The sequence below is a fragment of the Eschrichtius robustus genome, chromosome 2 (genome assembly GCF_028021215.1).
Source record: "Eschrichtius robustus isolate mEscRob2 chromosome 2, mEscRob2.pri, whole genome shotgun sequence".
In the NCBI taxonomy this organism is placed as follows: Eukaryota; Metazoa; Chordata; class Mammalia; order Artiodactyla; family Eschrichtiidae; genus Eschrichtius; species Eschrichtius robustus.
Window position 1 is genome coordinate 90,883,221 of NC_090825.1, and position 27,461 is coordinate 90,910,681.

At 39.3% G+C, this 27,461-nt stretch overlaps 1 protein-coding gene across 1 annotated transcript in view; it reads left to right on the plus strand.

Moving 5' to 3' along the window:
* The first annotated feature begins 14,206 nt into the window (after positions 1-14,206).
* CAMK4 (calcium/calmodulin dependent protein kinase IV) overlaps positions 14,207-27,461 on the plus strand; it is a 213,599-nt gene continuing 200,344 nt past the window's right edge. Inside the window, exon 1 of the mRNA XM_068534083.1 lies at positions 14,207-14,449. Within this exon, the coding sequence (XP_068390184.1) occupies positions 14,289-14,449 (161 nt within the window). The 5' untranslated portion in view covers positions 14,207-14,288. The remainder of the gene's footprint in view (positions 14,450-27,461) is intronic.

Genomic DNA, 27,461 nt, shown 5'->3' on the forward strand with positions numbered 1-27,461 from the left:
AAAATCTGTACTCTGGGACAGTTTATATATAATGTGGAAAATAATCTGCTATTTGAAGTTTGGTAGAATCCTTCTATGAAATCTCCTGGACCTAAGATCTTTTAAAGAGTAGATTTTGGGGCTTCCCTGGTGGCGCAGTGGTTGAGAATCTGCCTGCCAATGCAGAGGATACGGGTTCGAGCCCTGGTCTGGGAAGATCCCACATGCCACGGAGCAACTAGGCACATGAGCCATAACTACTGAGCCTGCGCGTCTGGAGCCTGTACTCCGCAACAAGAGAGGCCGCGATAGTGAGAGGCCCACGCACCGCGATGAAGAGTGGCCCCCAGTTGCCGCAACTAGAGAAAGCCCTCGCACAGAAACAAAGACCCAACACAGCCATAAATAAATAAATAAATAAAAATTTTTTTAAAAAAGTAGACTTTAATTTCCTTGGTCATTTCTTTGCTAATAAAACTTCTACTTCTACACTTCTTGAATTAATTATAATAACATACACTTTTCTATGAAGTGATACACTTCACCTAGTTTTCTAAATTTTTGGCATAAGGATAACTATAATACTTTCTTATAATTCTTACCTTGTTTAATGTAATTTTATATTCCCTTTCCATCTGTAATATTCTTTACCTGTGTCTTTCCTAATTTTTTTCCTTATAATTACCAGAAGTTCAATTTAATGGGATTTTCCAAGAACAAAGTTTTGCTTTTACTGATTGTGCTTAATGTTCATTTTATTTAATCAGTTTCTGCTTTTAATAATTCTTTTCTTTAACTTGCTTTTGTTCTATTTTGTCAATCTTTTCTGGTTCCTTAAGTTTATGTGTGTGGCAGGATGAGTAATCAGATATTTGCTGTCTCGGTTTTGTCTGAAACCCAAAGGCCAAAATAATAGGTGACAAGGACCCCCTACATTTCAAAATGACAGTCTAGTTCATCTATGTACAACTGACAAAAGAGGTAGCTGAAAAGCAGTTTTGTGACCCTTGGTCCCACACCCAACTTGAGGACATAAAAGGATTGAGGTAGGAGAGCCAGGGAAGAGCAGATATTTTGAGGAACTGTTGTTGCTTGGTGGCATTTTCCATCCATACTTCCCCTCCTCAGTGTGTGGGGTGAGTGGGTGGAGGGATGTTCCCCCTGACCTCAAGACAAGTTAGATGGATTCAAAGAGTCTTTCTTGTAGGATTTCGTATCCCTGCCGTCTTTCTTTGCCCTTACTGTTTGAGGGAGCAAAGAGACAGTTTGTGAGAAAATGAAAGGCAGAAAGTATGTGGCTGGAGCTGTCTGCCTGAGGAAGGGCAAAGAGAGGTGCCTTCTCCACTGCCAGCTGAGCAGAGGCATGTGTTTCCCTAGACCAGACATGAATCATAAAAAGGAGAGCCATCTGGCTTTGAACAGACCAAAAAGAGGTAACCCTTAGATACTGAACCTGAGGGGAAAATCTTAAGTGGCCAGGCCAGAGACAGAGCTCTGCCCACATCTAGGGAGCTACAATTCGATGTTTCTAGTGAAGAAGTCTCTAGAAAGTCCACAAAAATACCCTCGTGAAGTCAGCAATGAAGATTCAGCAAACCCAGAGAGCATATCACCACATCAGAACCCCCATTACCCTATCAAGTTAGACTTTTCTTACTCCTTACCTCCTTATCCCATCTCTGACTCTGCCCAATCCAACTCTGGAGGGTCCTAATGTCATAGCTGAAAGTGTGGGAGTGGGTGAGGAGGAGCTGACAAAGCAAGGACAGGAGTCTCCACGCAATGCCCTCCCCGGTCCCCGCTGAGTCCCAGCCTGAAATGAACCTGAGTTGGGAAAGGGAGAAGTGAAACATAAATAAAATCCCAATGTAGACTATTTCACTAAAATGGGCATTTTAGTTATCTAAATAAGACCAAAACCGTTACTAAAGGTGACTGGAGGATTTTTTTATTACCCTTTAAGAGTGATCAGAAAAGCTATGACCGTTTCTCAATATTTTATCCAAGGAGAGGGGAAGAAAGAGACTATAGAATGGATTTTAAAAGATAGTGAAATGAATTTGAAAATGAATTTGCATTATGTTTGCATCCTATCAATTTCTGCTAGTTCAGCGTACCAGTTAGCTAGTCTTAACTCACTTATTTTCAAACTTTGTTTACTAATACATACATTTAAAATTATGAATATTTCTCAGTACTATGTTGACTATATTCCACATATTATTGTAATTAGTGCTTTCACTTTCATTCATTATAAAGGATATAAATTATAACTTATAATTTGAATTTTAGTTTTATCTGAAGGGCATTTAAAAATTTTCCAAATGCATGATTTCTTTTGCTACTTTTTGTTGTTAGTTTCTAATTCTACTGCAATTTGGTAAGAAAATTTGTCCTGTGTGATTTCTTTTTTTTTTTTTTTTAAACTTTGGGTTTATTTTATTTATTTATTTATGGCTGTGTTGGGTCTTCGTTTCTGTGCGAGGGCTTTCTCTAGTTGCGGCAAGTGGGGGCCACTCTTCATCGTGGTGCGCGGGCCTCTCATTATCGCGGCCTCTCTTGTTGCAGAGCACAGGCTCCAGACGCGCAGGCTCAGTAATTGTGGCTCACGGGCCTAGTTGCTCCGCGGCATGTGGGATCTTCCCAGACCAGGGCTCGAACCCGTGTCCCCTGCATTGGCAGGCAGATTCTCAACCACTGCACCACCAGGGAAGCCCGTGATTTCTTTTTTGAATAATGAAGATTTTTCTATGTGGGCAGAGATTTTTATTTGAGGGCTTCAATCCAGCATCAAGGGAGCAGTTCCCATGCCTTATAAAATCTCCCTTTCGTAATTTTATTTTCTGACTCCCTTGATTCAGGAACCTCAGGATCCAAATTCATGCCAGTACATGTTGGCTAGGTCCTGTATCTCCTTCAGAGTTTAATCCCTTTCCTTGCATAGCATGCCCCACTTCCCTGGTGTGTTACATTGTGTTGTGACTTGACCCTAGTTATTGGCCTGTAGACTAAGAAGGATGGTGGGAGGAAAGATTCTGAGTGGGATGGGTACTGTCTTGCAAGACTGAAGCCTCAGTATCATCTCCAAGCAATGGAGGTGTTACAGCCTTTAATAGGAGAGGTGCACCATTTCTACAGGCCCAGATGGTTCAGGGAAATCTGGGGTTTCAAGTTTCTCCAGTGCATCAACCAAGATAGTTCCATCCCAAGACTTGGGGGTCCCATTCCTTCTACCAAAGGCGCTACCTTGGTATAGCAGGCTTTCCAGGATTGAGAATTCACTTTTTTTAATGCAACTAGATATCTTTATAATCAAGTCTTGATTCACAGCTCTTTCCGCTGTCCTGCTGCAGAGGCGAGAGTCTCTTCAAAAGCTACCAAGGAGACCCACCAGCTTTTTCACTTTGCCTTAAACTGGTGATTAATCATCCTTGGCCTTTTATTTTCTTTTTTCCAGTGGCTGGTTGCACTCAACAAAATCCATCTGATTTCATTGTTGTTATAATTATGATTTCCCCCAAACCTTTCAAAGATTTGAGACATTGCACCCATCAATGTTTTTCCTCCTACTGTGATCCAACCTCAGTTCATCAGTAGTGAAATTTTAGCAACTATACTCTGTGGTAGCTAGTTTCCTAATATGGTCCCAGTTTTACTGTATCCTACATGTAAATGTCATACATCCCCTTTTCTTTCCCCATGGATCTGGCCAAAATGAAACAATTTGTAATCATAATATGGTGCCATGGTATGGCAGGAGCTACCATACTCTATTCACTACCAATAATGGAGTCTTTATTGTTAGCCAGCTGGTGAGTGATTTGGCTCCAAAATTCCATCCTTAAAGTCTGCTTCCTTGGACCACTTGTCACCAACTGTCTGAAATCAAGTCCCCTTAGAAACATTTGTTGAGATAGAGAAGACAAAAGGTGTGTACGCACAAAGTTTATTGGGGAGCAATCAGGAACAATGCCTGCAAGGGAGTAAGGGAAGGATTGGGCAGAAGGAGAGGTTGAACTGTGGTACATTTCTCCCAGAGGTTTCAGCCAATCCCACAGGGACTCTGGAGATGGGATGGGCCTTTAGAGTTGTCCTGAATTGAGGCAAGAAGTCTAAGATGAGTAATTGGATGCAAGCTGCCCCCGGGGAGCAGGGAGGGGGCTAACTTGAGTGAGGCATCCTTGACAGTACACTACAACATCCACTATAGTGCCATTTAAAATATTTTGTAATACTGTTTTGTTTTTTTTTACCCCTCTGCCTTTTGTCTATCAGACTTTCTTTGTCCTATTTCCTCTCCCCACCTTGTTGTTTGAAAGCTATAAACACTTTTTATTCTTCTCACTGTTATCCTTACATTTTTGAATGTATACTTAACCTTATAACGTTCTATCAATGTCTATATTTAATCAGAATATCTCTAATTTGCCTGGAAGGGATGAGATTAGTAATCTACTTTTATGTGTTTTCTGATCCTAGCCTCTCTCCTCTGCTGCCTCTGTAGAATAATATATTATACTAATCCACATTATTATATTGTGCACTAATAATTTTTAAAACTTTAGTTTTTTCTTCAGTTAGCACTCATATTCTATATCACTCACTTTCTTGCACATATTAAAGGTTTTACTGCAGTTAATACTATGGTGATTATATCTGAGAGAATTGAAAGGGTGATACATTTTCCTAGTCCCTTAATATTTGAAAATGTTATTTTGATTTATTTGAAATGGTAGTTGCTTGGGCATAACATATAGGTTCAAAATCAGTTTTTCCCTTGAACTTTGAAGTGGTTGCTTCATTGTCTTCTAGCATCCAGTGTTACTGATGAGAAGTGTGATGAAATTCTGACTGTTGTTTCTTTGTAGGTAACCGGGTTCTTCTTTCCAGAAACTTCAGTGTTCTTAAATGGCACCAAGATATATCTTGATGTGGGTCATTTACCTTTACTTTTTTCTTCCAGAATTCCAAATAAATGAAATCATACAATACATACTCTTGGAGGTCTGACTTCTTTTATTCAGCTTAGTGTTTTTGAGGCTCATCCATGTTTCTGTGTATTTTAGTAGTTTATTCTTTTTATTGCTGAGTAGTAAAGTTTAATTTGTTTTTCTTTTCTAGTTGTTTGTTGCCATTATATAGAAATACAATTTTTGAATTGAATTTGGCACATTGCCTTTGTATTCAGTGACTATAAACTCATTACTTCTAAGAATTCATTTATAGATTATCTTGGATTTTCAACATAAGCAATTTTATCATCTGTAAATAATGACAGATTCTTTTCAATACTTACTCCTTTTAGGTTTTTTTTTTTTTTTAATCTTGCCTTATTACATTGGTTAAGACCTCCTGTACAATACTGAGTAAAAGTAGGAGTGGTGGTAGAGAGCATGCTTTCACCATTTCTGATCTCAGAAGGAAATTTCTCAGCATTTCACCATTATGATTTTTTGCTGCAGATTCTATCTTAGTTTTTTAAAATATCTTTTTGGTTTTTATAATTAACAGACTTGACTTTTATCATTTTTTTCTGCATCTAATGAGATGGCCACATGATTTTTATTCCTCTATCTCTTTCTCTTTTGAGGCCAGGATAAGCTGGTTTATATTATAGGGAAAAAATTTTAAGACCAGTATTACTCATGAGCTAATTTTTTTTTAATTAAGCAGTACATAAAAATTATAGTATATCATGACACAGTTAGGTTTATTCTAAAATAAACCATATATTTCACCCATATTAGCAGATAGAAGAAGAAAAATCTCCAAAATATACAAATAGCTCATGCAGCTTAATAACAAAAAAATGAACAACCTAATCAAAAAATGGGTGGAAGATCTAAATAGACATTTCTCCAAAGAAGACATGCAGATGGCCAAAAAGCACATGAAAAGATGCTCAGCATCACTAATTATTAGAGAAATGCAAATCAAAACTGCAAATCAAAACTCACACTGGTCAGAATAGACATCATCAAAAAAATCTACAAACAGTGAATGCTGGAGAGGGTGTGGAGAAAAGGGAGCTCTTCTACACAGTTGGTGGGAATGTAAATTGGTACAGCCACTATGGAGAACAGTATGGAGGTTCCTTAAAAAACTAAAAATAGAGCTACCGTATGGTCCCACAATCCCACTCCTGGGCATATACCCAGAGAAAACCATAATTCGAAAAGATACATGCACCCATATGTTCAGTTCAGCACTATTTACAATAGCCAGGACATGGAAGCAACCTAAATGTCCATCGACAGAGGAATGGATAAAGAAGATGTGGTACATATACTTCTCAGGCATAAAAAAAACAAAATAATGCCATTTGCAGCAACATGGATGGACTTAGAGATTGTCATACTGAGAAGGACAAATATCATATGATATTGCTTATATGTGGGATCTAAAAAATGGTACAAATGAATTTATCTACAAAACAGAAATAGAGTCACAAATGTAGAAAACAATCTTATGGTTACCAGGGGGAAAGGCAGGGAGGGATAAATTGGGAGATTAGGATTGACATATACACACTACTATATATAAAATAGGTAACTAATTAGGACCTACTGTGTAGCACAGGGAACTCTACTCAATACTCTAATGACCTATATGGGAAAAGAATCTAAAAAAGAGTGGATATATGTATATGTATAACTGATTCACTTTGCTGTACAGCAGAAAATAACACAACATTGTAAATCAACTATACTCCAATAAAAATTTTTTAAAAAATCTTTAGTCTTAGGTAGGCCCTGTGTCCCTGGATCTTGGGGATGTGACCTATTTAGAGCTCTTTCTTTTCCACCATTTGTAGTTCTGTTTTCGGGACATATTCCTGCCTTTCTCTTTAGCGTAGAGGGATTTTTCCTGTTTCCTTTCCCCATCTGCTGTGGGCTTATGCCAGTGACACTGTTTGTTGTAGGCACAGTAGCTACTGTTCTCCTTCTCCAGGTTTGCACTATCAAGCATGCTTTTTCAGGACTTTCAACCATCTTTTGTTGTGTGCCCAGTAGAGTTTGTGGAGAAAAACCTGCAAGAAGGTGCGAACTCTTCCTCTATATGTGGCTCCCAGGCTCACATTCTTTTGTTAACCCACATTCAATATCCCCCAATTTGTTAGTCTTCATATCAAATTCTTATTGGTATGTGGCTGTGTTTGCTGCAGGTAAGCAACTGCCATCTTTCCTTGTGAACACTCGTCTCTCCTTAGATTTTAGACTACTTGGTTGTCCTGTGACCCCAGTTCTCTGAAGCGTTCAAGGAAATCTTGACTTTGCATTTTGGCTTATAATTGTTGTATTATAAGGGTTAAAGCAATGTTTTTTGTAGTGCTCTACATCCTGAGCAGAAATCAGAAATCTTTTTTTAGTTTTTTAAATTGATTTCTAAGAATTCTTCATATATTCTAGTTACATATTCTTTGTCAGATATTTCTATTGAAAATATTTACTCCCAGTTTGTGGCTTGTGTTTCTACTTTCTTAACTGTGTCTCTTGCTGTACTTAAGTTTTAAAATTTGATAAATTCCAATTTTTAATTTTTTTATGTTTAGAGCTCACTTTGTCCTAAGACATTTTTATCTACTGTAAGTTCCTGAAGATATGATTTAGTCTTTAATTTTAAAAGTATTACTGTAGTTTTAGCTTATATGCATAGGTTTATGATCCATCTTAAATTAATTTTTGTTTGTGGTACAAGGAAAATTTTGAGGTTCATTTTTACCTATATATCCAATTGTTCTAGTACTATTTATTGAAAAGACTTTTGTTTGCCCATTAAATTGCTATGTTACTTTTTTCAAAGATTAATTGACCACGTGTATCATTTTACTTCTAAACTCTATTCTTTTCCATTGACCTATTCTTTCTTTCCTTACACCAATGCCACACTGTCTTTATTTCTGTAGCTTTATTGTAAATTTTGAAATCAGATATAATGAGACCTCCAACTTTGTTCTTTTTTAGGATTGTTTTTATATTCCAGGTATTTTATATTTCTTTACACGTTTTAGAATAAACTTTTCCATTTCTCCAGACAAAGCCTACTAGCATTAGTCCACATCTCAATTAGGGGAAAATCGATTTGTTAACAATATTGAAATTTCAATCAATGAACATGGTATATCTTTCCATTTATTTCTCTTAGCAATATATGATGGTTTTCACTGTAAAAGATTTGAATACCTTCTGTTGAATCGATTCCTAATATTTTATGCTTGTTTTATTATATTGTAAATCAGTGGTCCCCAACCTTTTTGTCACCAGGGACCAGTTTCATGGAAGACAATTTTTCCACGGACAGGGGTGGGGGGGGGGGGATGGTTCAGGTGGTAATGCGAGTGGTGGGGAGTGGCAGATGAAGCTTTGCTCACTCGTTCACCTCTCACCTCCTGCTGTGCGTCCTGGTTCCTCACAGGCCACGGACCAATAGCAGTCTGCGGCCCGTGGGTTGAGGACCTCTGTTGTGAATGAAATATTTTTATTGCATTTCCAGTTGTTTCCTGCAGCATGTAGAAATATAGTTGATTATTTTATTTTGACCTTGTACCCTGTGACTTTGCCAAATTCACTTATTAATATTAGGAACCTAAGTCAAATCCTAGGATTTTCTATGTAAAAATCGAGTCATTTATAAATGGGAACAGTTTAATGTCTTCCTTTTCAATATTTATGGACTTTTAATTTTACCTAAAAGAATTGCTGGTGCTACTGTTACAGTTTTTATTTGGCTTTATTGAGATACAATTTGCATACAATAAAATCCATTATTTTTAAAAGTATAATTGAAGAGTTTTGACAAATGCATGAAATCATGTAACAACCATCAAACTCAAGATGCAGAACTTTCTGTGACCACCCAAATCCCCCCAAACCCATATTCAGTCAATCCTCTACCCTTCCTTAGCCCCTGAGAACCACCAGTCTGCATTCTGTCACTTCATTTTGCCTTTTCTTGAATATTATTTAGAAGGAATTATATGTAGTATTTTGTATTTTACCTCTACATATATTATAAACCACAAAATTCAGTGTTATAATTTTTGCCTTAAACCATGAGTTGTCTTCTAAATAAGAGAAGAATATGAAATACAGCCTTTTTTATTTACCCATATATCCCATTTTTGCTGTCTTTTTTTTTTTTTTTTTTGGTATGTCTGAGTGTCCATCTTGTTTATTTCCCTTCAGCCTAAAAATATTCCTTTGGTATGGAATTCTGGATCTACTGGTTTTTTTTTTTCTTTCTTTCAGTAGTTAAATATCTTCAAAGTTAAAAAACTTTAGAGATATAATTCCATTGATTTTTGTCCTACAGTATTTTTGATGAGGCATCATCTGTCATTTGTATTACTTTCCTTTATATATAATATATTCCCCCTCCCCCCTCTTTCTCTCTCTCAGAAGGGGATGCTTTCAGAACTTTTTAAGAAATCTATTGTTGGGAGCATTTGACTTAGATGGACCTATGTGTGATTTTATTTCTATTTATTCTGTTTGGGTTTCCGTGATTCTTGAATCTGTAAGTTGATGTCATTTACCTAATTTGAGAACATTTCAACTATTATTTTTTCAAATAAATTTTCTGCCCTAATCTTTCACCTTTCCTCCTGGAAATTCAGTTACATGTAAGATATATTGATATTGTCCAAAAATTCACTGAGAATTGCTCATTTTTTAAAAAATATTTTTTCTTTTTGTTCTCTAGATTGGATAATTTCTGTTTTTATTAGTTCTCTATTGATTCATAACAAATTACTCCAAAATCCAGTGACTTATAGCAGCAATAATCATTTAGCTCTCACAGTTTCTATGAATTCAGAATTCAGAATTCTGAATCATCTGAAATTCTGAATTGTTGGGTGGTTTCAGCTGAGGTCTCTCATGAAGTTACAGTCCAATGTTGGCTGGGGATGCAGTCATTTGAAGGCTTGATTGGGGTTGGGGAATCTACTTCAGTTGTGGCTTACTCTCATGCAAGCTGGTTCTTCTCCCCATCAGCATCTCCACGGAGCTGCCTGAGTATCCTCATGTCATGGCTTCCATCAGAATAAGCAATCCAAGAGATCAGGGCAAAATCTGCAATGCTTTTATGACCTTGGAAATCACACACCTTCATTTCCACCATATTCTATTTGTCACATAAGTCAACCCTAATTTAATGTGATAGGTAACCTCAGAAGAGCATGAATACTAAGAAGTGAAAATCAGTGGGGATGATCTTGGAGGTTGGATACCATATTCTATTTTCAAGTTCACCCACCCTTTCTCCTGCAATCTGCACACTTCTGTAAACCCTTTGAGTGATTTTCTCCCCCAAATTTCAGGTAGTTTGCTTATTCAGTTCTTAAATTTCTAATTGTTTCTTTTGAATCATTTTCATACCTCTGATAGGAATACCCATCTGTACACTAATTATGACTGTCTTTTCCTTTAATTATTTGAACATATTTATAATAGCAGTTTAAAATAATTTGTCCATGAATATCGACCTAAGAATCACCTTGGGGTTATTGGTTTCTATTGACTGATTTTTCTTTTGACTATGGTTTACATTTTCCTACCACTTCATGTATCTAGTCTTTGTGTGTGTGTGTTTGTGCATGCGTGTGTGTAGACTGGATTGTCAGTGACTCCTTGGAGAGATTCTGGATTCCATTATCTTTTTCCTGAAGAGATTTTTTTTCTTCTAACCCACAGTTAAATTTGATGGGACTCATACTTCAAACCATATCTCCCCTGTGGTGAAGAACAGCTAAAATTTCTTCTCAGTGTTTTCAACCTTCCAGTTATTGCTTTGTCCTTTTTGCTGGGTTCCTCAGAATTTCCCACACATATATGTAGCTCAGAGATTAGCCTATTATTTGAGCACATTTTACATGTAGATTTTTGGATTCTTCCACTGTGGTCCCTTCTTTCTGGAATTTCCTCCTCAATTTTTATCCTCTCTGCCAGGCTTGAATTCTGTTTTCTGACACCTCAAGCTACTAAGAGTTGTGCTGCCTGCAGAGTCCTCAGAGGAAAAGCTGAATAAATGTGCATCTTATTCAGAAGAGTTCCTTTCTTTCATGGGTTGCATCATTTCCAGTTTTCTGATTTTGTTGGTTCTTTCTGCACATTTAAATAACTGTTTTTATACTTCGTTCAGAGATTATAATTGTCATATTCAGGAAGGTTAGTCATACCAGCTACTTTGTCATACCAGAATGGAAACTTGTCCATTTATATTTGAGTGAGACATAAAATAGCTCGTTAGTAGCTTTGGGTTCCTGATCCTGTTTAATGATGGGCTTCACTGTATGGTGTTAACAAAAGCCAAGTTCCTTTGTTGGCGGGGGCAGTATCCTAATTGTCAGTATCCACAGATCCCCCTCCCCTTGGGTTGTTTAGTTTTCTCATTGAGGAATCCTCCAATTTCTGCATGGCTGAGATTGTGATAGATACAAGCCTATTTTTCAGCATCCTGGGAGTCTGTTGGACCTGGAAGTCTCACTGTTTATTATGTAGAGTTTCATGAATCCCTCTGTGTTTAATACATTTGTAGCTATACCTTGTGATCTAAGACATACTTCATTTTTTGTTCAAAATTTCCAAAGATTAAATGTGCTCTCTTTTCGAAGAGCTTAGGAAGTGTGTTTTTTGGCTGTGAATGATAGAAGAAGAAATGTAGGGGCCTAAGAGCTTCTTATAAAAAAACACTGAACCAATGTCTTATCCTCACTCCACTTTTAGAAAGATCTGGTACTCTAATTCCTGAGCATTTCTGGAATTCTGTGGTAAGAATTATATTTCTTCATATTGGCTTCTCCCATTGCAAATCTGGGTTTCATGTCTACCCAGTCTTCTGAGTGAGTGACCATTTGTTCATTTGTTCCAAGATTTTAAGTTTTAGTTGATATTATTTCTTTCTTTCTTTTTGTGGATATATGCATTTGTTTCTTTTCTGTCGTTTTAGGTGATATTTCATAATGAGTGACAATAAATTGCATAGATTCTATTCCTGTTCCATCTGTTTTAAAATACATTTTTTCATCTTCAGTTTTTAAATAAACTACATTCATGAAACCAAATACCCTCTTTTTAAGCTGCAGCTAATAACACTTTTACAAAAGTCCGTTGTGAAAAGCATAGGTGTCAAATAACTAAACCAATGTTGAATGTAAATATCAATTCTACTATCACCTCTGTGTCATGAAATTGTGTTTCTCTAGCTATTGTTCCCTAAAATAGCAGGAGAAAAAAAGGCTTACCATCTCTTTCAGTGTAATATGCTTGCTTTCAACTCATGAGTTGAAAAGAATTGTGAATAAAAGAATTGCTCACAACAGACAAGTATCTACATGCAGTGCTGCCACTTCAGGACTTACCTCAAAAAGGTGTAAATAAAAGTGGCCTAGCCACTACTTTATGCCCATCCCACCACCAGTCAGTGCCAAGGGAAACTGATTTAGTAAGAACTAGAATTTACTTTCAAGAGCTTCATCAGCTTGCTTTGCTTGTGTACTTGGTTTTCTAACGTGAAGATTAGTGAGTTCATTCTCTGAAAAGTAACAAGTCGTGAGCATTTTGTCTTTCACCATATAATTCAGTATTAATTGAATTTGTATGACTCTACATGTACTTGCTATTTTTAGGCCATTTGTAAACTGATCATATGCTAATCTTCATAAAATTACCTGTGAAGAGTAGTTTCTATATAGTTTATTTTTCATTTCCTATCAACTAAGGGTCAATTCCTATCATTAATTGGTTAGATTTGGGGGGTTTTGTTTTTGCTTTTTTTGGTTTTGCTTTGTTTTGGGTAGTTCACCAATATAGCACAAAAGCTCTTAAGGGTAAAAAATTAATCAGTAATAGAGGAAACTATTGGACCGTGTTTACTGGTGTAATCAGGAATGGGGATACACTGAGAAGAGTTTAATGCATGTTGCAGGAAAGTCAGAAAAGAAAAAAAAAAAAAAGACTAAAAGTAATACCTGTGAAGTAAGATTAAATAAAGGGCTTAAAGTTATTTAGCCAGAAATGAGATATGATGTAATGTCTTTATATATACAAAGATTTATTACAGAATATAATGACTAATTGTTGTTCATTTCTGCTGAAATCCAAAAAAAGTTCAAGGGTAGAAATATAAATGATATAGATTTAACCAATACTTAGAAGGATAGCCTAAAGGTTGATGGGCAGACATTAGAATGCTCGTGATGGGACACATTTCTTGGGAAGAGGAAAGAGCTTTAAATGTAGCAATCTTCTCTGTCATGAATGATGACAAGTCCTGCGTTAAGGCAGAGGGCTGGACTAGTTGGCTTCCATAGGGCCCTTCCAAACCTGTAATTCTCTGTGTCACTTCTGTTGCTAGCCTCCAGAAGCTGGGAGTCAACTAGACATAGCAAATACCTGCCCTTTCAGGAGCTCCAGAAGTGCCACAGGAGGCAGTGCCAACAGCAGCACGACAGCACCTATTACAACTGAAGACTTCATTCAAAGGTGAGTCAGGTCACCGTGGACCCAGGCACTTCGCTTTCCTCCAGCTTTCACTGGCTCTGGGCATAGGAGCCCTGGAGGATCGCGACCAGAGGACACCCTTCCCAGCTGTCAATATAACCTTTGACAGAGGGAGGAACAAGGGATGGCAGGTTAGCTGGTGCTGGGTGGGAGGGGCTCGCCACCTAGACGCGCTCAAGGAGAGATGAGTTGCGCCAACAGCCAGGTCCCTTTCTCACCATCCTGCTGGCCACCCGGACCCATGTGCTCCCAGAGCGCGCTGGGCGCTCAACACCCGGAGCGATTGTCCCTGTGCGCTCGGTCTCTTCCAGGCACCCGATTCCAGCGGGAGGTAGCGTGGGATGATGCTTTGGCCCTTGTGCCTTCCCCAGTCTCCAGCATCCGGAGGCGCCCTAGCCGGCTCCACCGCAGCCACTGCCAGAGAGGAAGAAAGGAAAAAAAGGGAGGGGGGTTGGAAAGGCTCGGTGGAGGGAGGTGGGGAGGGAAGGACCGAAGGGGGAGGGAACCGCTCTCCTTTGCAGTGCCTCCGCCTCCTCTCTCTCGCCAGCGGCGACTGGGGTTCTCCCTCCACACCGTCTCCCAGTTCCTCGCCCCCTTCTCCGCCCACCCTCCTGCCAGAGCGTGCAGAAAGGGAACCGCAGCCCGAGCGCGGCTGAGGGCGCCGGGGGAGGCGGCCGTGGGTGTGTGCGTGTGTTTGAAGGACGCCACCTCTCGCTCCTGCGTTCGCAGGCGGTGACTGGCGGCGGGGCTTCTCGCTCCGGCAACGGTGGCGACCGCGGCGGCGGCTTCCGGAGTCCCGCCGCTAAGATGCTCAAAGTCACGGTGCCCTCGTGCTCCGCCTCGTCCTGCTCTTCGGTCACCGCCAGTGTGGCCCCGGGGGCCGGGAGCCTCGTCCCGGATTACTGGATCGACGGCTCCAACAGGGATGCTTTGAACGATTTCTTCGAGGTGGAGTCGGAGCTGGGACGGTAAGGCGGAGGGGGGCGGGGTGGCGAGCTGGGGCGTTGCGGGGCGCCCTGGACCTGGTGGAGCCGGGCGCCCTGTGCGCGGGCTCGGGCTTCTGGGGAAGCCCGCGGCGCGCAGCGGGCGCTCTCCCTCTCGCAGCGACAGCTCCCGAGGATGCGAGAGCCGGCCTCCCTGCCCTTCGGTTTCTACCCGCTCTGGGAGAGAGCTCAGCACCATGCAAGTGCAAGTCGGGTCTCCCCGGGAGCGCCCAGGCCGGTGCAGCTGCTAGCAGCAGCCCGACTCTCTCCCACTCTCCCTCCTCCTCACCGGCTGCCACTTCCCTTGCGTGACAGCTCCCACCGCACGTGGGCCCTGCTTTCCCAACTGGTGTCTTTGCTCACGATTATATCTTGCCAGAGGGTCCTGTTTGTCTAGTTATTTTTTGGGGTTGGGGGGGCGGAGGGAGCCTCTCCAAATCATGACAGAATTATTAAATTAGATTCTTTCTCTTTCCCTTTATCAAGCTCTTCAAAGCAAGTGGCACTAGAAATTAAACTTAAACACTAGCTTCCCTGAAGAGTCTGCTCAGGAGTGAAGGGGAAATGAATCATTTAAGAGAGTTGAAGGCAGAATAATGAACTAGTGTGGCTTTAAAGAAAAAGCAGCACATGGGGTGGTAATTAGTGAGAAGAGTTCTGCGGCTCTTCTTTCATGTGCTGGAGTGATTTGTTTAAATTATGTATGCAGAAAACCACCTCCCTGGGGTTGTAGAAATGTTCCTCATCCCTTCTCTGAAGATCCAAACAGGTAGTGGTTTTGCCATGTGAATGATGCCATATGTTCTCATATTTTTATCCATTGAAAAATATTTTTCCCTTCCTTCCTTTCTCCTTTTCTCCTTTCTGCTATCCATAGGTAAGGGACTTCTTTTCAACACTCATTTTAGAACCAGGCCCTTTATTATAGGAAATCTAAAGATGTAATTTCAGCGTTTAACAAGTTGAAGCTTCTGTACTTACTATTTCTTTGCAATTTTATTTTCCATTCTTTTTTTGCTGGAAACAGTTTAGCTAACAGCCATTTTCTTTTTTATGTCATTGGAGACTACAGTGTGGGATTCTGGATGTTGGTACCTAGTGGGACTGTGTAAGGTCCACTTTTCCCCTCCGAATTGCCACTACTATTAATGGCTCACTGAGTGCAGAAGGTGTGGAAGAAAAGCAAAACTTCTGAATGAAAATTTAGGAGTTGCCACTGTTTTAAAATGTTTCAGAATATTTGAGCATTGAATAATGCATACATAAACATCCTGTTCTGATCAAGTTTTTCAATGTTCATCTGAAGATCTGCTGTAGTGTGCATCCCCTAGTAGGTTGAAAATGAAATATCTCCTTCTGTAAGGTTTGAAGCCTACATAATTGTATGATGAGCTGCAGTGGAACAGTGTAAACTTCTGATTAAAGTGATAATCTACTTAAAATTGGTGAGTTTTAGAAACTGCCACCTAGTAGAGGAAGTGCCTGATGGGCACTGTATGCCAGGGACTGTCTCAACACCAAATCTAACTGCTTTCTGAGTAACGTTTACCTTAGATGCTCCTAATTGGCTATGACTTACCATCAGCACACGTTATCTTTGTGATTAAGCTTTGCCCTCAGGAAGCTCAAGAAATTTCCTTTAATGTAAGGAATGGGAAAATGGGTAGAAAAATAAATAAACTACAAATTGTGTATATGTACAAGATGGTAGACTTCATAGGGAAAACCTAAGGAATTTGGAGTTTATTATACTTTTTAAAATAGCTTGTTATATTTTGTACTAAATTTTGGAGCGTGAATATAAATCAATTATATATTGCTAAGACTCTCACTCTGCTAGCTAATCATTTGATTACCATGAAAATCACAGAATTAAAATATTTTGAGAAGAGATTTAAAATTGTTACTTCTGTCCTCTTTTTCAGTATTCATGTATATTAGGTAAGTTCTCTGTAGATGGCAGAATTGGTGAGGTGCATACTTACTCCATTTGGTTGAGACTTTGAGAAATTTTATCACTTCATGGTCAAAGTTTTTTTTTTCAACAAAATAAACCTAAAACATAAAGCAACTCTGTTACAAATATAATTAGTAAGAATCTATAAAGCCAGAGAATGCAACAGAATTATAATTGTAGATATTGACTGAGTGACAAGTTTTCTTCCTCACAAGTGATAAAGTTGAGGCTCAGTCGATTGGTTTCAAATCTTTACTCTCTTTACTCCCAGTCTTGGGCCAAGTCTGCCTGCCAGTGGTGACTCTAAAGCCAAAACATTTAATTCATTAGTAACACAGTTGTTATTAAGAGTAAGAGAACAATGCCCCTAGTGTTGTGTGGCGCCATTGTGGTTAGTTCCAGGATATAGACAGTTCCCTCCAGATCAAGTATAGATTAAGTTATAGAGTAATCTATTACAATTACATGTTGTAAGGTAGTGACTCCTGAATTCAGGAAAATTGGACAAATGACCATTAGGGCAACATAGCTTGAGGATGTATTTGGGGATTTCAGGGAACAAAATTCCCAAAGCTGTAACCACTTGAATCCCCTGGATGGTACTGACAGCACCAATCCACATATAGCCATTCAGACCAGGGTAGATGTGATAGCTTTCTTTTTTCAGGATGAGGGTGAGGTAGGAGCTGAAGCCGGGGCTGAAGCAGGGGCCGAAGGGTGTTGAAAGGAATTATCTAAGAGTTTCAGGCAAACTAATTTATTTTCCCAAAAAACCACATTTGAAAATACTGCTGTGTTTATAAAATTTGTTTAAAAGTTTACAAAAATCAAGTTTACAGCAAATTCAATTCTACTCAAAAAAATGAATTGGCCGTGATCCTGTTCAGGACTCCATATCGTAAAGAGTGGTTGGTCCTTTGCCCAGTGATTTGAGAAATTGGTGTTTTAAAGGTTTTTCCAAGGGAGAAGGGAGCCTCCCTCTGGTCCAGATTCTGCCGGGTGGTATGGCAAACAGAGGGACAGGATTTGGCCTGGGCTGCTCTGTGGTGATGATTTGGCCCTGTGCATCCAAACCCATGTTCTGTCTTCAGTTATTTCTCACCTTTTGTTTCTGTCTGTTGTATGAGATTGAAAGAATGTTTGTAACAAAATCAGATGTATTCCCACACACACACACACAAGTTCAGGGAAGCAAATGAAAGATAATTAGGACAAGAGAATAAGAGTGTGAAAGTCACAGAATTAAAGTATTTTGAGAAATACTTACGTTTGCTCTCTTTTTCAGCGTAGAAATTGAGTTTTTGGAATCTTTTTTTTTTAAATTTCCATTACATTTCACTTTTGTTTCTTTAGGCTAATGACTTTCAGTACCTGCCCACCACCCAACTTGATTCATAATTTTAAAAAAAACTTATATAGCAACCCAATTTAAGCATAATTATATAGGATCCCTTGCTATGTGTGTTCTTGCTCAGGAAACAAATTTTGATAGTGAGTCATATGTGTATATAAAATGGAAAAAAAACTTCATAAAACAATGTTTATTCTTATTACCAGCAATGTACTCTAATATTTCCTATTCTGTGCTGTTTGATTTTATTCTAGTTCCTTAAAAATATTGGTTGAACCTACGTGATTTCACATCCCTCTAGTAGGTTGTGATTCAGTTTGGAAAGTGCTGTTTTAGGCCGTAAATCTGTGTATGCCAGATTAAAGTATGAGTATGAGTATCTTCCTTTCGAAAGATGCCATGCAGACCAATTGGTAACATTGAGTAGTGTCTGACTGCATAGCTCTGTAAAGAAAAATCCCCCTATCTTTCCTTCCAACATTATTGGGTTTCCCTTTTCAAACACTATTGGAAAAACTCTGGTTCCTCCACGAGGCCTGCTGCGTGGAGTGTATTCTAGACTGGCTGAGCAGTTCAGGAGGCTGGACCAGGAGCACCTTCACTGTGGAGTGGAGGAATCCAGAGGCCTGAGCAGGGCTGTAGTCCACTTGGTAACACGTAACTTTGTTCCCAGGTAACGGTCAGCAAATGTTTCCTGTAAGGAAACAGCAAAGTGTGCATTTTCTGAAAGGAGGGCTCCAACCTGTGCTCCTGGCTGGGGAGGAATCGGATCCTCTCTTTTCCCTTTTCCCTTCCTTCCGTTTGTTCACGTCCATTCCTGAGCCATTCTTAGCCAGTGCTTCTTGGGCTCTTGGTCTTTCCCTCACACTGTCCTTTAGGGCCCCACAGCCTATCCAGCGTATCCCCACAGCTGGCTATGGATCTCCTGCCACACGCACTGTACTTGGTATCTTAAGCTCTTTTGGGGATGATGTTGTTATTTATTTTTATCTCACTAGGAATTTAAAGTATACCTGTTCAGTCCCTCTCTTGTTCTCTGTGCACCTGATTCTTTTCTCAGGCAGTTGACCCAGTAGCAAGGTGGGATTGCAATTGGGAGAACAGAAACTGGGGCTGCACAGGCTCTTCTCACCAACACTGGCTACAAGTTCTGGAAGGCAGGGTGTGTAGATTTGGCTGGTTCACTCTTGTGTGCTCATTGCCTGGCCTAGTGCTCAGTACTCAGCAGGTGCTCAACAAATGATTTTGAAGAGAATGAATGAATGATAAAGTGGGCCAGGCACTGTGGGTCCTGATGTGATGATCTCAGTTCTAAGGACCCTAAGGAAAGGGAAATCTGGTGACCTGTTTGACGTGTGTGACCATGATCTTAATCTCACTCAGCATTGGTTTCCTTTCTTGGCAGTATTGATAACTGCCACCTCTGTAGCTTGTTGGTATTGAAAATAATGCTGCTTTTCTGTTGGCAGAGTGCTTTGTGGCTCTGAAATGAAAGGGATTCAGTTTCACCTTTACTATCATTTTACCACAGGCATGTCAGAATTAGGAGTTAAATCAACTTGAATTTAAAAGCATGAAATGCCTCCAAGCTATGCCAACCACTAAAGTTAATACATAGTAAATGCTAAATTTGAAAATACTCTCATTGTAAAGAGCCTTAAAGTCAAGTGAAGATTATGATAGGATCATTACTTTAAGAATGCACTATTTTTCCATGTTTAAATACTGTTGCAAGGGTAAAAATAACTCCTAATTTGGAAAAAAAAAAAAAAAAGAAAGACACAGGTGCTATCAGCTTCTAAGTTGTTCTGGTGAACTTTACTTTAAAAAAAAGAAAAAAAAAGAAAGAAAGAGAACGAAAACACTAACCACAAAATAGCTTCAAAGACCTTTCTTGTAAGTGCTTTACCCTCAGACACATCTGTGTGGATTATGTGTTTGCAATAATACTTTTGAGAATAAAGTACTGAGTGGTAGCCAAGCGAACTGTTTCAACTACTAATTGTTATGTTGTTTTATGTTAATGGTTTTTTTTTTGCTAGCTTAAAAAGTAGTTCTCTTTAGACTCCCTTTCATTAAAGCTAACATCTAATAAAAAATACTGAATTTTTAAAATTTCAAGGTCAGGTTTATTCTGCAAAATATATTATTTGAGTCAATGAACCATATAGTTCAAGCCAAAGAATAACTTTACATGAAGTCAATAGCAGCTAGAATCAAAGTTTTACTCAAATTGTATTAATCTTTACCTTATTTTTAAAAATCTATTTGATAGTGCAGGATAATCTGAAAATTTCATAACTCCAATGGTTTAATTAGGAAGTTAGATCTAAATATTGATGGCATAGTATTAGCATATAAAGGACATGTCCTCTTCAGTGCAGTCTATTTTTAAAATTCTAATTGCTAATGGAGGGCAGTGGCTGTGTGGGTGATGTAAAATAATGAAAGGTTTGGGTGGGAGATTTTCCTCAGCAATCTTATCAGTGGCAGATAAAATCAGGACAGAGTGCTGCATAGAGGATGATTTATAATGATGGGCAAAGGGTAGTACCTGTAAAGCTTGCTCTTTCTCTTAGAACAGTTTCTCAACTTTGGCACTGTAGACATTTGGGACCAGATAATTCTTTGATGTGGGGCTGTCCTGTGCATTGTAAGATGTTTAGCAGTGTCCCTGGCCTCTGCCCACTAGATGCCAGTAGCAATCCTCCCCCAGCCACCCCACCCCCACCAATTGTGACTACCAAAAATGTCTCTAGACATTATCAAGTGTCACCCCCTCCTCTGTTGAGAACCACTGTCTCAGAAGCTTGAAGCTAGTCTTTTACATGATGTTCTTTTAGTTATGTAGATGGTTAACAAGGAGTTTGATGGAATAAAGTCATTTGGCTTTACTGATTATCTGCTACAACCAAATGTTTCTGACATTTTTGTGTATTACCGTTGATTTCTGCTGTATATGCATACCATCTGTGCTATAATTTGCTTAATATTTTTGTTTAAACCACCTCATTTTTGTTAACCTAAATTTATTTACTGAGAATACTTATTTTCATTAAATTGAAAACCAGTATTCATCCCATAAATAGAGGCAATAAGAACAAAGCATTTTTACTAAATCATAGCTAGAAATGCTTGCCTCCAGAAAGCTCCAAGCCTGAGAATTGTTTTCTCTTTGTTAAAAAAGAGATTATCAAAGATTAGCAAAGATTAGCAAAGATTAGCAAAGTTAAAACCATAGTGGCACAAATTGAGGTTTTCTTCTTGATGTAATCAGACAATTGAAAATAATTGAAAAGAGAATGATATTGTCATTTTTTGATTCCTTGTTATTTAATTCCATGTCTTCATGCCACTTAATGTCCTCTCTGTTACAGGTCTGATCCTTTGAATAACTATGAGCTAGGCAATTTATGGTGTAGGGGGCAGGGTGAGGGGGATAGAGTATGAATGGATATGATAAATAAAACACTACTTGGCCTCCACATGTATAGTTTACTTGTAAGGCACCAACAATCTAATATGAGATAAATAAATAAATAAAACTAATACCAGATGGAGATAATGAGTTACAGCAGTCTTTACAACAGAGTGATAATTCTGACTGGGAAGATTGAGCTGTTCATTGGGAGGGGTGGATCTTGAATTTTGGCAGGATTTTAACAAGGTAGGGCTTTGGTGAAGAGCATTCCAGATGGAAAATAGATTCTAAAGAAAAAGGCAAAAAAATACCTGGCAGAAGAATGCGGGGTGTATATTTTATTTTGCAAACTTTACAAAGCATGAACATTGTAATGACAGATAAGGTTGGGAGGGTAAGTTGATTATCAGACCAAAGAAAGCCTGTAAAAAAAATGACTGAGTTTGTATCAACCAAAAACCAAAATTATAGATAAAGAGAAAGAAACCATTATGAGAGAAAAAGGTGGCTATAGAAGCAGCTTCCTCTTGGGCTAAAGATGTGGGACTCAGAACTTGCCACTAACTCACAATGTAGATAAGTGAGGGGGGTGGGTAAGAGAGAACTTACCATGTTGGTTTAAAAAAAAAAAGAAAAAAGAAACCCTCCCGCACTCTAGACTAGAATAAGAAAGGGGAAGTGTGGGATTGAGGGGATTAAGATCAGTTACCTACACTGGGTAAAGAGCCTGTAAAGGGATAGACAGTAACTATTTTAGGTTTTGTGGGCTACAGATCTCTGTGGCAACTCTCAATTCTGATGATTGAGTGAAAACAGCCTAAGACAACGCAGAAACCAATGCACATGGCTGTGTTCCAATAAAACTTTATGACAGTAAAATTTCAATTTCATATAATTTTCACATCACATTCTTTTGACTTTTAAAAACCATTTTAAAATGTAAAAACTCTTCTTAAGTTGTGGACTGTTCAAAAATAAGTGACTGCTGTATTAGGCCCTTGGCCAGAGGTTTGCTGACCCCTGACCTAGATCAGTCAAGGTAAACTTCTACTCCTCCTCAGTTATACGAGAATTTCAGGTTCAAATGATCTCAAAACTTCATTTATTCAAGGAATTACCTTTGATCTCCCTTTTACTTTGAACATGTCAACATGATATTATTAGTTTTTCCAGTGAGCACAGGCTTTAAGTGCATTCTCATCCTCTTTCTACATCTGTTGAAACTGTATCAGTTGCAGTTCTTACCTACGTAGCATGTTGGCTAGCTCCAATCATCATTCATGTTTTTGAAAATGAAGTAGCTTTATTTGAAGGGTGTTTAAGTTAAATTTCCATACCATGTTCAGCATTCACATTCAAAGACTATTGGAGGGTCATTTGTTTTGTGTATAATAATTAGATTTCAGGCTGCTCATTCTTCTATTATATTTGAAGTGACAGTGATTATAAAGTAATATGCTAAATAATCAATAAAGATTTGCTTCTAATTAGTAAAGTTTAATTAATTCATTTTTCTGTTTACTAATATATTATCTGCATGTTGAATAATCGTTCTATATGCCATACACATATGACAGGTGGACTAATTAAGGTCCTTTAAGTTGAGACTGTTTAAATAAGCATTTTTTTGAAGAAAAGTTATTCTTTCTTAGTTTGAATAGAGTTTAGAGCTAACTAAAGCAGTCACTCATATCTTAACTAGAGCAGAGGTCTCCAAAGTGGGATGTTCACATCCAGGGGGTGCATGATATAATGGGATGCTAGAAGAACATATTATTTTTTCTAATTTTTGCTTTTTTAAAATGTTTTGAAAAGAACATTACATATTGGTTCAATAGCATATGTACTGCATTTATAGGTACATAAGTATACACAATTTGGGAGCATGTGCTCAAAACATTTTATTTGATGATTACTGGATCAAAGAATGGTAGTTCTAAGTGGTTACTGAATAAGTTTTTTACTTATATTTAAATACTAACATTTTGCTTTATGAAAATGATTTTATAGCAAATACATAGATCAAAATGCAAACAAAGAAATCATATTGCAAGGTGTGACTTTGTGCAGAAAGGGGAAGTGGGCACATATGTGCACTTGTTATGCATTTTAAGACTACCCGATGAAAGATTTTGATAAGAACGTAACTACCATTGTAACCAAAAAAGTCATATGGCAGAGTAAAGAAAAAAGAGAAGAGGAATACAGTTTGCCCATCAAGCAGAGGGTTTAATGAATTTTGTTTTTCGTTGTTGTTGAACCCAAAATTCATAGGCAAGAACCTCAATTTCAAAATACCTAACTTACTTCATGGTAAATTTTGTCAACTGCTGGCTTAAGCAGCTGACTGCATTTGCCTGAAGTGTTTGGCGGGCAGGGGTTGGAGAGTTGTGAGCATTAGTGCCAGGATGCTGAGTTTAACTTGGTTAACAAATGCATTGTCATCAGTTAATTACTTCTTAAGTCATGCTTCAGGGTGATATGGTTGAAAAATTCACCAAAATTTTGGTGCAAAAATATTTTTAAAAAAAACTAGAGATAACAGTCTGTTTAGAATGGTCTGCTAAAAAAGTAATACATATGACATGCTCTTAACTGTTTTCTGTACTAGTTTGTGGTAGCATTCTTCGTTAAAAGTGTACTTTCTTTGATTTGTCATGATTATAGACAGAATTTGACTAATATTACAAACCAGAACAAAGAAGAGTAGGGGATAGCAAATCCGTAGTTATGTTCACACATTTATTGTTACCTATAATGCAGTATTTGAATGATTTCTTCCCACTTTCAGTCTTCATGGACTGTTTAGTAGGGACTTTTGCTTGCATTGCCCAGAATCTTGTACTTTTTATTTTTTTAAATTAATTAATTAATTAATTTTTAATTTTTGGCTGCATTGGGTCTTTGTTGCTGCACGCGGGCTTTCTCTAGTTGTGGCGGGCGAGCAGGGGCTACTCTTCGTTGTGGTGTGTGGGCTTCTCATTGCGGTGGCTTCTCTTGTTGTGGAGCATGGGCTCTAGTCATGGGCTTCAGTAGTTGTGGCTTTGTTGCTCCGTGGCATGTGGGATCTCCCTGGACCAGGGATCGAACCCGTGTCCCCTGCATTGACAGGTGGATTCTTAGCCACCGCGCCACCAGGGAAGTCCCTCTTGTACTTTTCAGCTTGGTCTGCCTTACTTCTTGTACTGTCTTGAAGGGATAGTTAGTGACTCTTTAACTTAGTAAGTGACAACCGTCCATGTGGGACTTTCACAGACGTACAAAATTGTTCTTTAGTTGTGACAACTAGTCAGTCCAAGTGTTACCTTTAAGCAGATGTAAATGCACTGCTACCTATTCATTCAAGTGAATCTCATCTATTTTTTTCAAAGCTCCCTGTTAGGACAAGCTCTGAGAAAATAAGACTATGTTATTAAATGTAACCAAATTCAAATTATATAATTCAGTAAATCAGCCTGGCCTAGAGTGTTCAGTCATAATAGGCCTCTGAAGATTTCTTGTATGAGTGGAAACATTTTTAGTGGTTCCTATGGAACTCTGAGTCCTTCCTCTCCTTTTTCCCTCAGTGTGAAGATGTAAGGTAATAAAAATGTTCAGTGAAGTAAACTTGTGACTTCTGAGTGTAACCTGTATCTAGAAGCGAATTAAACACATAATAATAAACAGAGCTTGTCATGTGTATACATGCCACATCAGCAGAGTGGAAACCTGAGGAAATTGTCAGGATAATTCACAGCAAATGGTACAGTTCTTCCAAATCTTGAGGTGCTGAGGAAATGGAATGTCAGGACTGAGCTGAGGGCCCCAGGGAGCAGATGAGGTTCTGGCCCAGACCAGGAGGGGGCAGCAGAGCTCCAGTCCCGGCTTGAGCTGGCAGGTGGCGGAGGGAAGTGACGCTCAGGGAGGCGCAGCCCAAGGGGGCAGTTGGGCAAGGCAGCTACTCAGGAAAGCTTTGAGGCTGGGGCAGCAAGTAGGGCGTTCTGGACAGTTGAGAGTGGAGATGAAGGAGGATTGCTGAGCCAGGCAGGTGCTAAGCCAGGAGCTGAGCTAGAAGGTGCAGGGTGCAGGCAGGAAAACAAGAAGGATAAAATTGCTACTTGATGGCTGGGTCCCTTTGGGCATAACACTAGACCTCACTAAGCCTCATTTCTAAAATGAAGATTTGTGGTAGTATATCCACCACAACGTTGCTCTGACGATGAAATTAGATCACATATGTAAAAACACTTAGCTCCATGGTTGGCACTTAAGCTTAGTATCATGCCCCAGACAGGACACGAGATGGGAGGTAGGGGATGATGATTCCAAATTAGGTAGCTACAGGGAAAAAACCTTAGTCCAACTTACTTGGGTCTTTTAGCATTCTGACCCCAACTTGCCTGCCAGCCTCGTTCCCCACCACTTCTAATTACCACCATGGAGTGTTTACCAGGAACTTGGTGTTGAGATTTTCCTTTTTTTTATGTGCATTGCTAATTATTTCAATAATACAGCAAGGTGATCAACCCGAGCATCATTTCTCAGATGAGGAGCCTGAAGCTCAGAAAGGTCAAGCAGCTTGTCCAAGCTCACGCAGCTGGGGAGGGGAGCAGAGCTGGGATTCAAGACCAGGTTGTCAGACTGCGGTGCTCCTCTCTTACCTGCCATCCTCAAGGGACCCCTCATGCTCCTCATACCTCCATGGTGTTGTGCGTGAAACTCTCCTGGCCTGCAACGCCCTTTGCCTTCTAATTCCTCCAAGAGAGTCACCCTGCCCCCTAAGCCGAAGGTTTCTCCTGCCTCCCGGCTCTCATACCATGTCACACATTTATTGTCTTACAGGTAAATGCTTTGTGGCCTTCACCACCAGAGCATCTGTTCCTTAGACAGAGGAACCCCGAATCTTATCCATCTTTTGTCCCCACTACTAAGCCCATTCTCCAGCTTACTAGCTGCCCCCCATAAGTGCTTAATAAGTGTTTGTGGAATAGCGAGTGAATGAATAAATATTAGAAGAATTAGATGAACAACTGCAGGAAAATGAGCACACTCTTAAATCTCTCTTCCTTCAGGATGTTTTTCCTACGCATATCCTCTGCTAAACCAGTGCACTGTGAAATTACTTATTCATTGTCTTTGTCCTTCTCTTTAGAATGTAAGCCTCTGTGGGCAGGACCTCTGTCTCTTTGTTCATTACTGTGTCCCCAGACCTATTGCAATGCCTGGTGTGTAGTGAGCACTCATTAAATATTTGTTGAGTAAATGAGTCAGTTGTACCAGCAGGGCATCTGCAATGGAAAGTCCTTTGTAATGCTAGGGGCTCTGGTCTTTTATCAGGCTGCTCTGTCTTAAAGAGCCCCCCATGTCTGAATGAACTGGGAATCGTGTGACCTTCTGTGATTAGATCATCTTTGTTGAAGGTACTCTCTAGCCACAAGCATCTGTGCATCTATGTTTTCTTCCAGTTGAATTCTCTGGATGATTACCTTAGTTCTTTACTGAGTGTTCAGGAGACAGAGCAGCTTTTGGAGTTAGTAGGGTTCTAAGCTCCAAAGGCTTTGTAAATGTGTTGGAGGCTCCTTGAATAATTTTTTTTTTATTTTGTACTTTTTAAATGCCTAATCTGTTTTTTAGAAACATGTACTCATTATTATATTTGCTCATTTTTACTTCCGTAAGATGGTATGGAAAAAACCTGAACGATCTTTTTGGCCAGCCCAATAATTATTCTGGAAAATGTATATGTCCCCATCTCTATTTTTGATGACAGAGGCCAGGGAAGTATGGTGAAAGAAAGATTGTGTATAGGAGAGAGGGGGGCAGAGATGGAGCTGAGGGATGGAAGGAAGGTCACTCCTCACCTAGGGCTATTTTTTGTTTTCTGAGTTAGCTACACCTCAACCCACAAGCACCTCTCTGTCCCTACCTGACTTCTCCCTGTTACCGTTGTCCCACAAGAACCCAGGTCCATTTCATTTTCCTTGTATCTCCCCTTGTTATGGCCTGAATGCTTGTGTCCCCACCATGGATTCTTATGTTGAAGCCCTAACCCCCAATGTGATGGTATTTGGAGAAGGGGCCTTTGAGAGGTGGTTAGGGTTAGATGACGTCATGGGGGTAGGGCCCTAATGATGGGATCTGTGCCCTTGTAAGAAGAGAGATGGGAGAGCATACTCTCTCTCCCTCTGCCATATGAGGACACAGAAAGAGGTCAGCTGTCTGCAAGCCAGGAAGAGAGCTCTCACCAGAACCCGACCATGTTGGCGCCCTGATCTTGAACTTCCAGCCT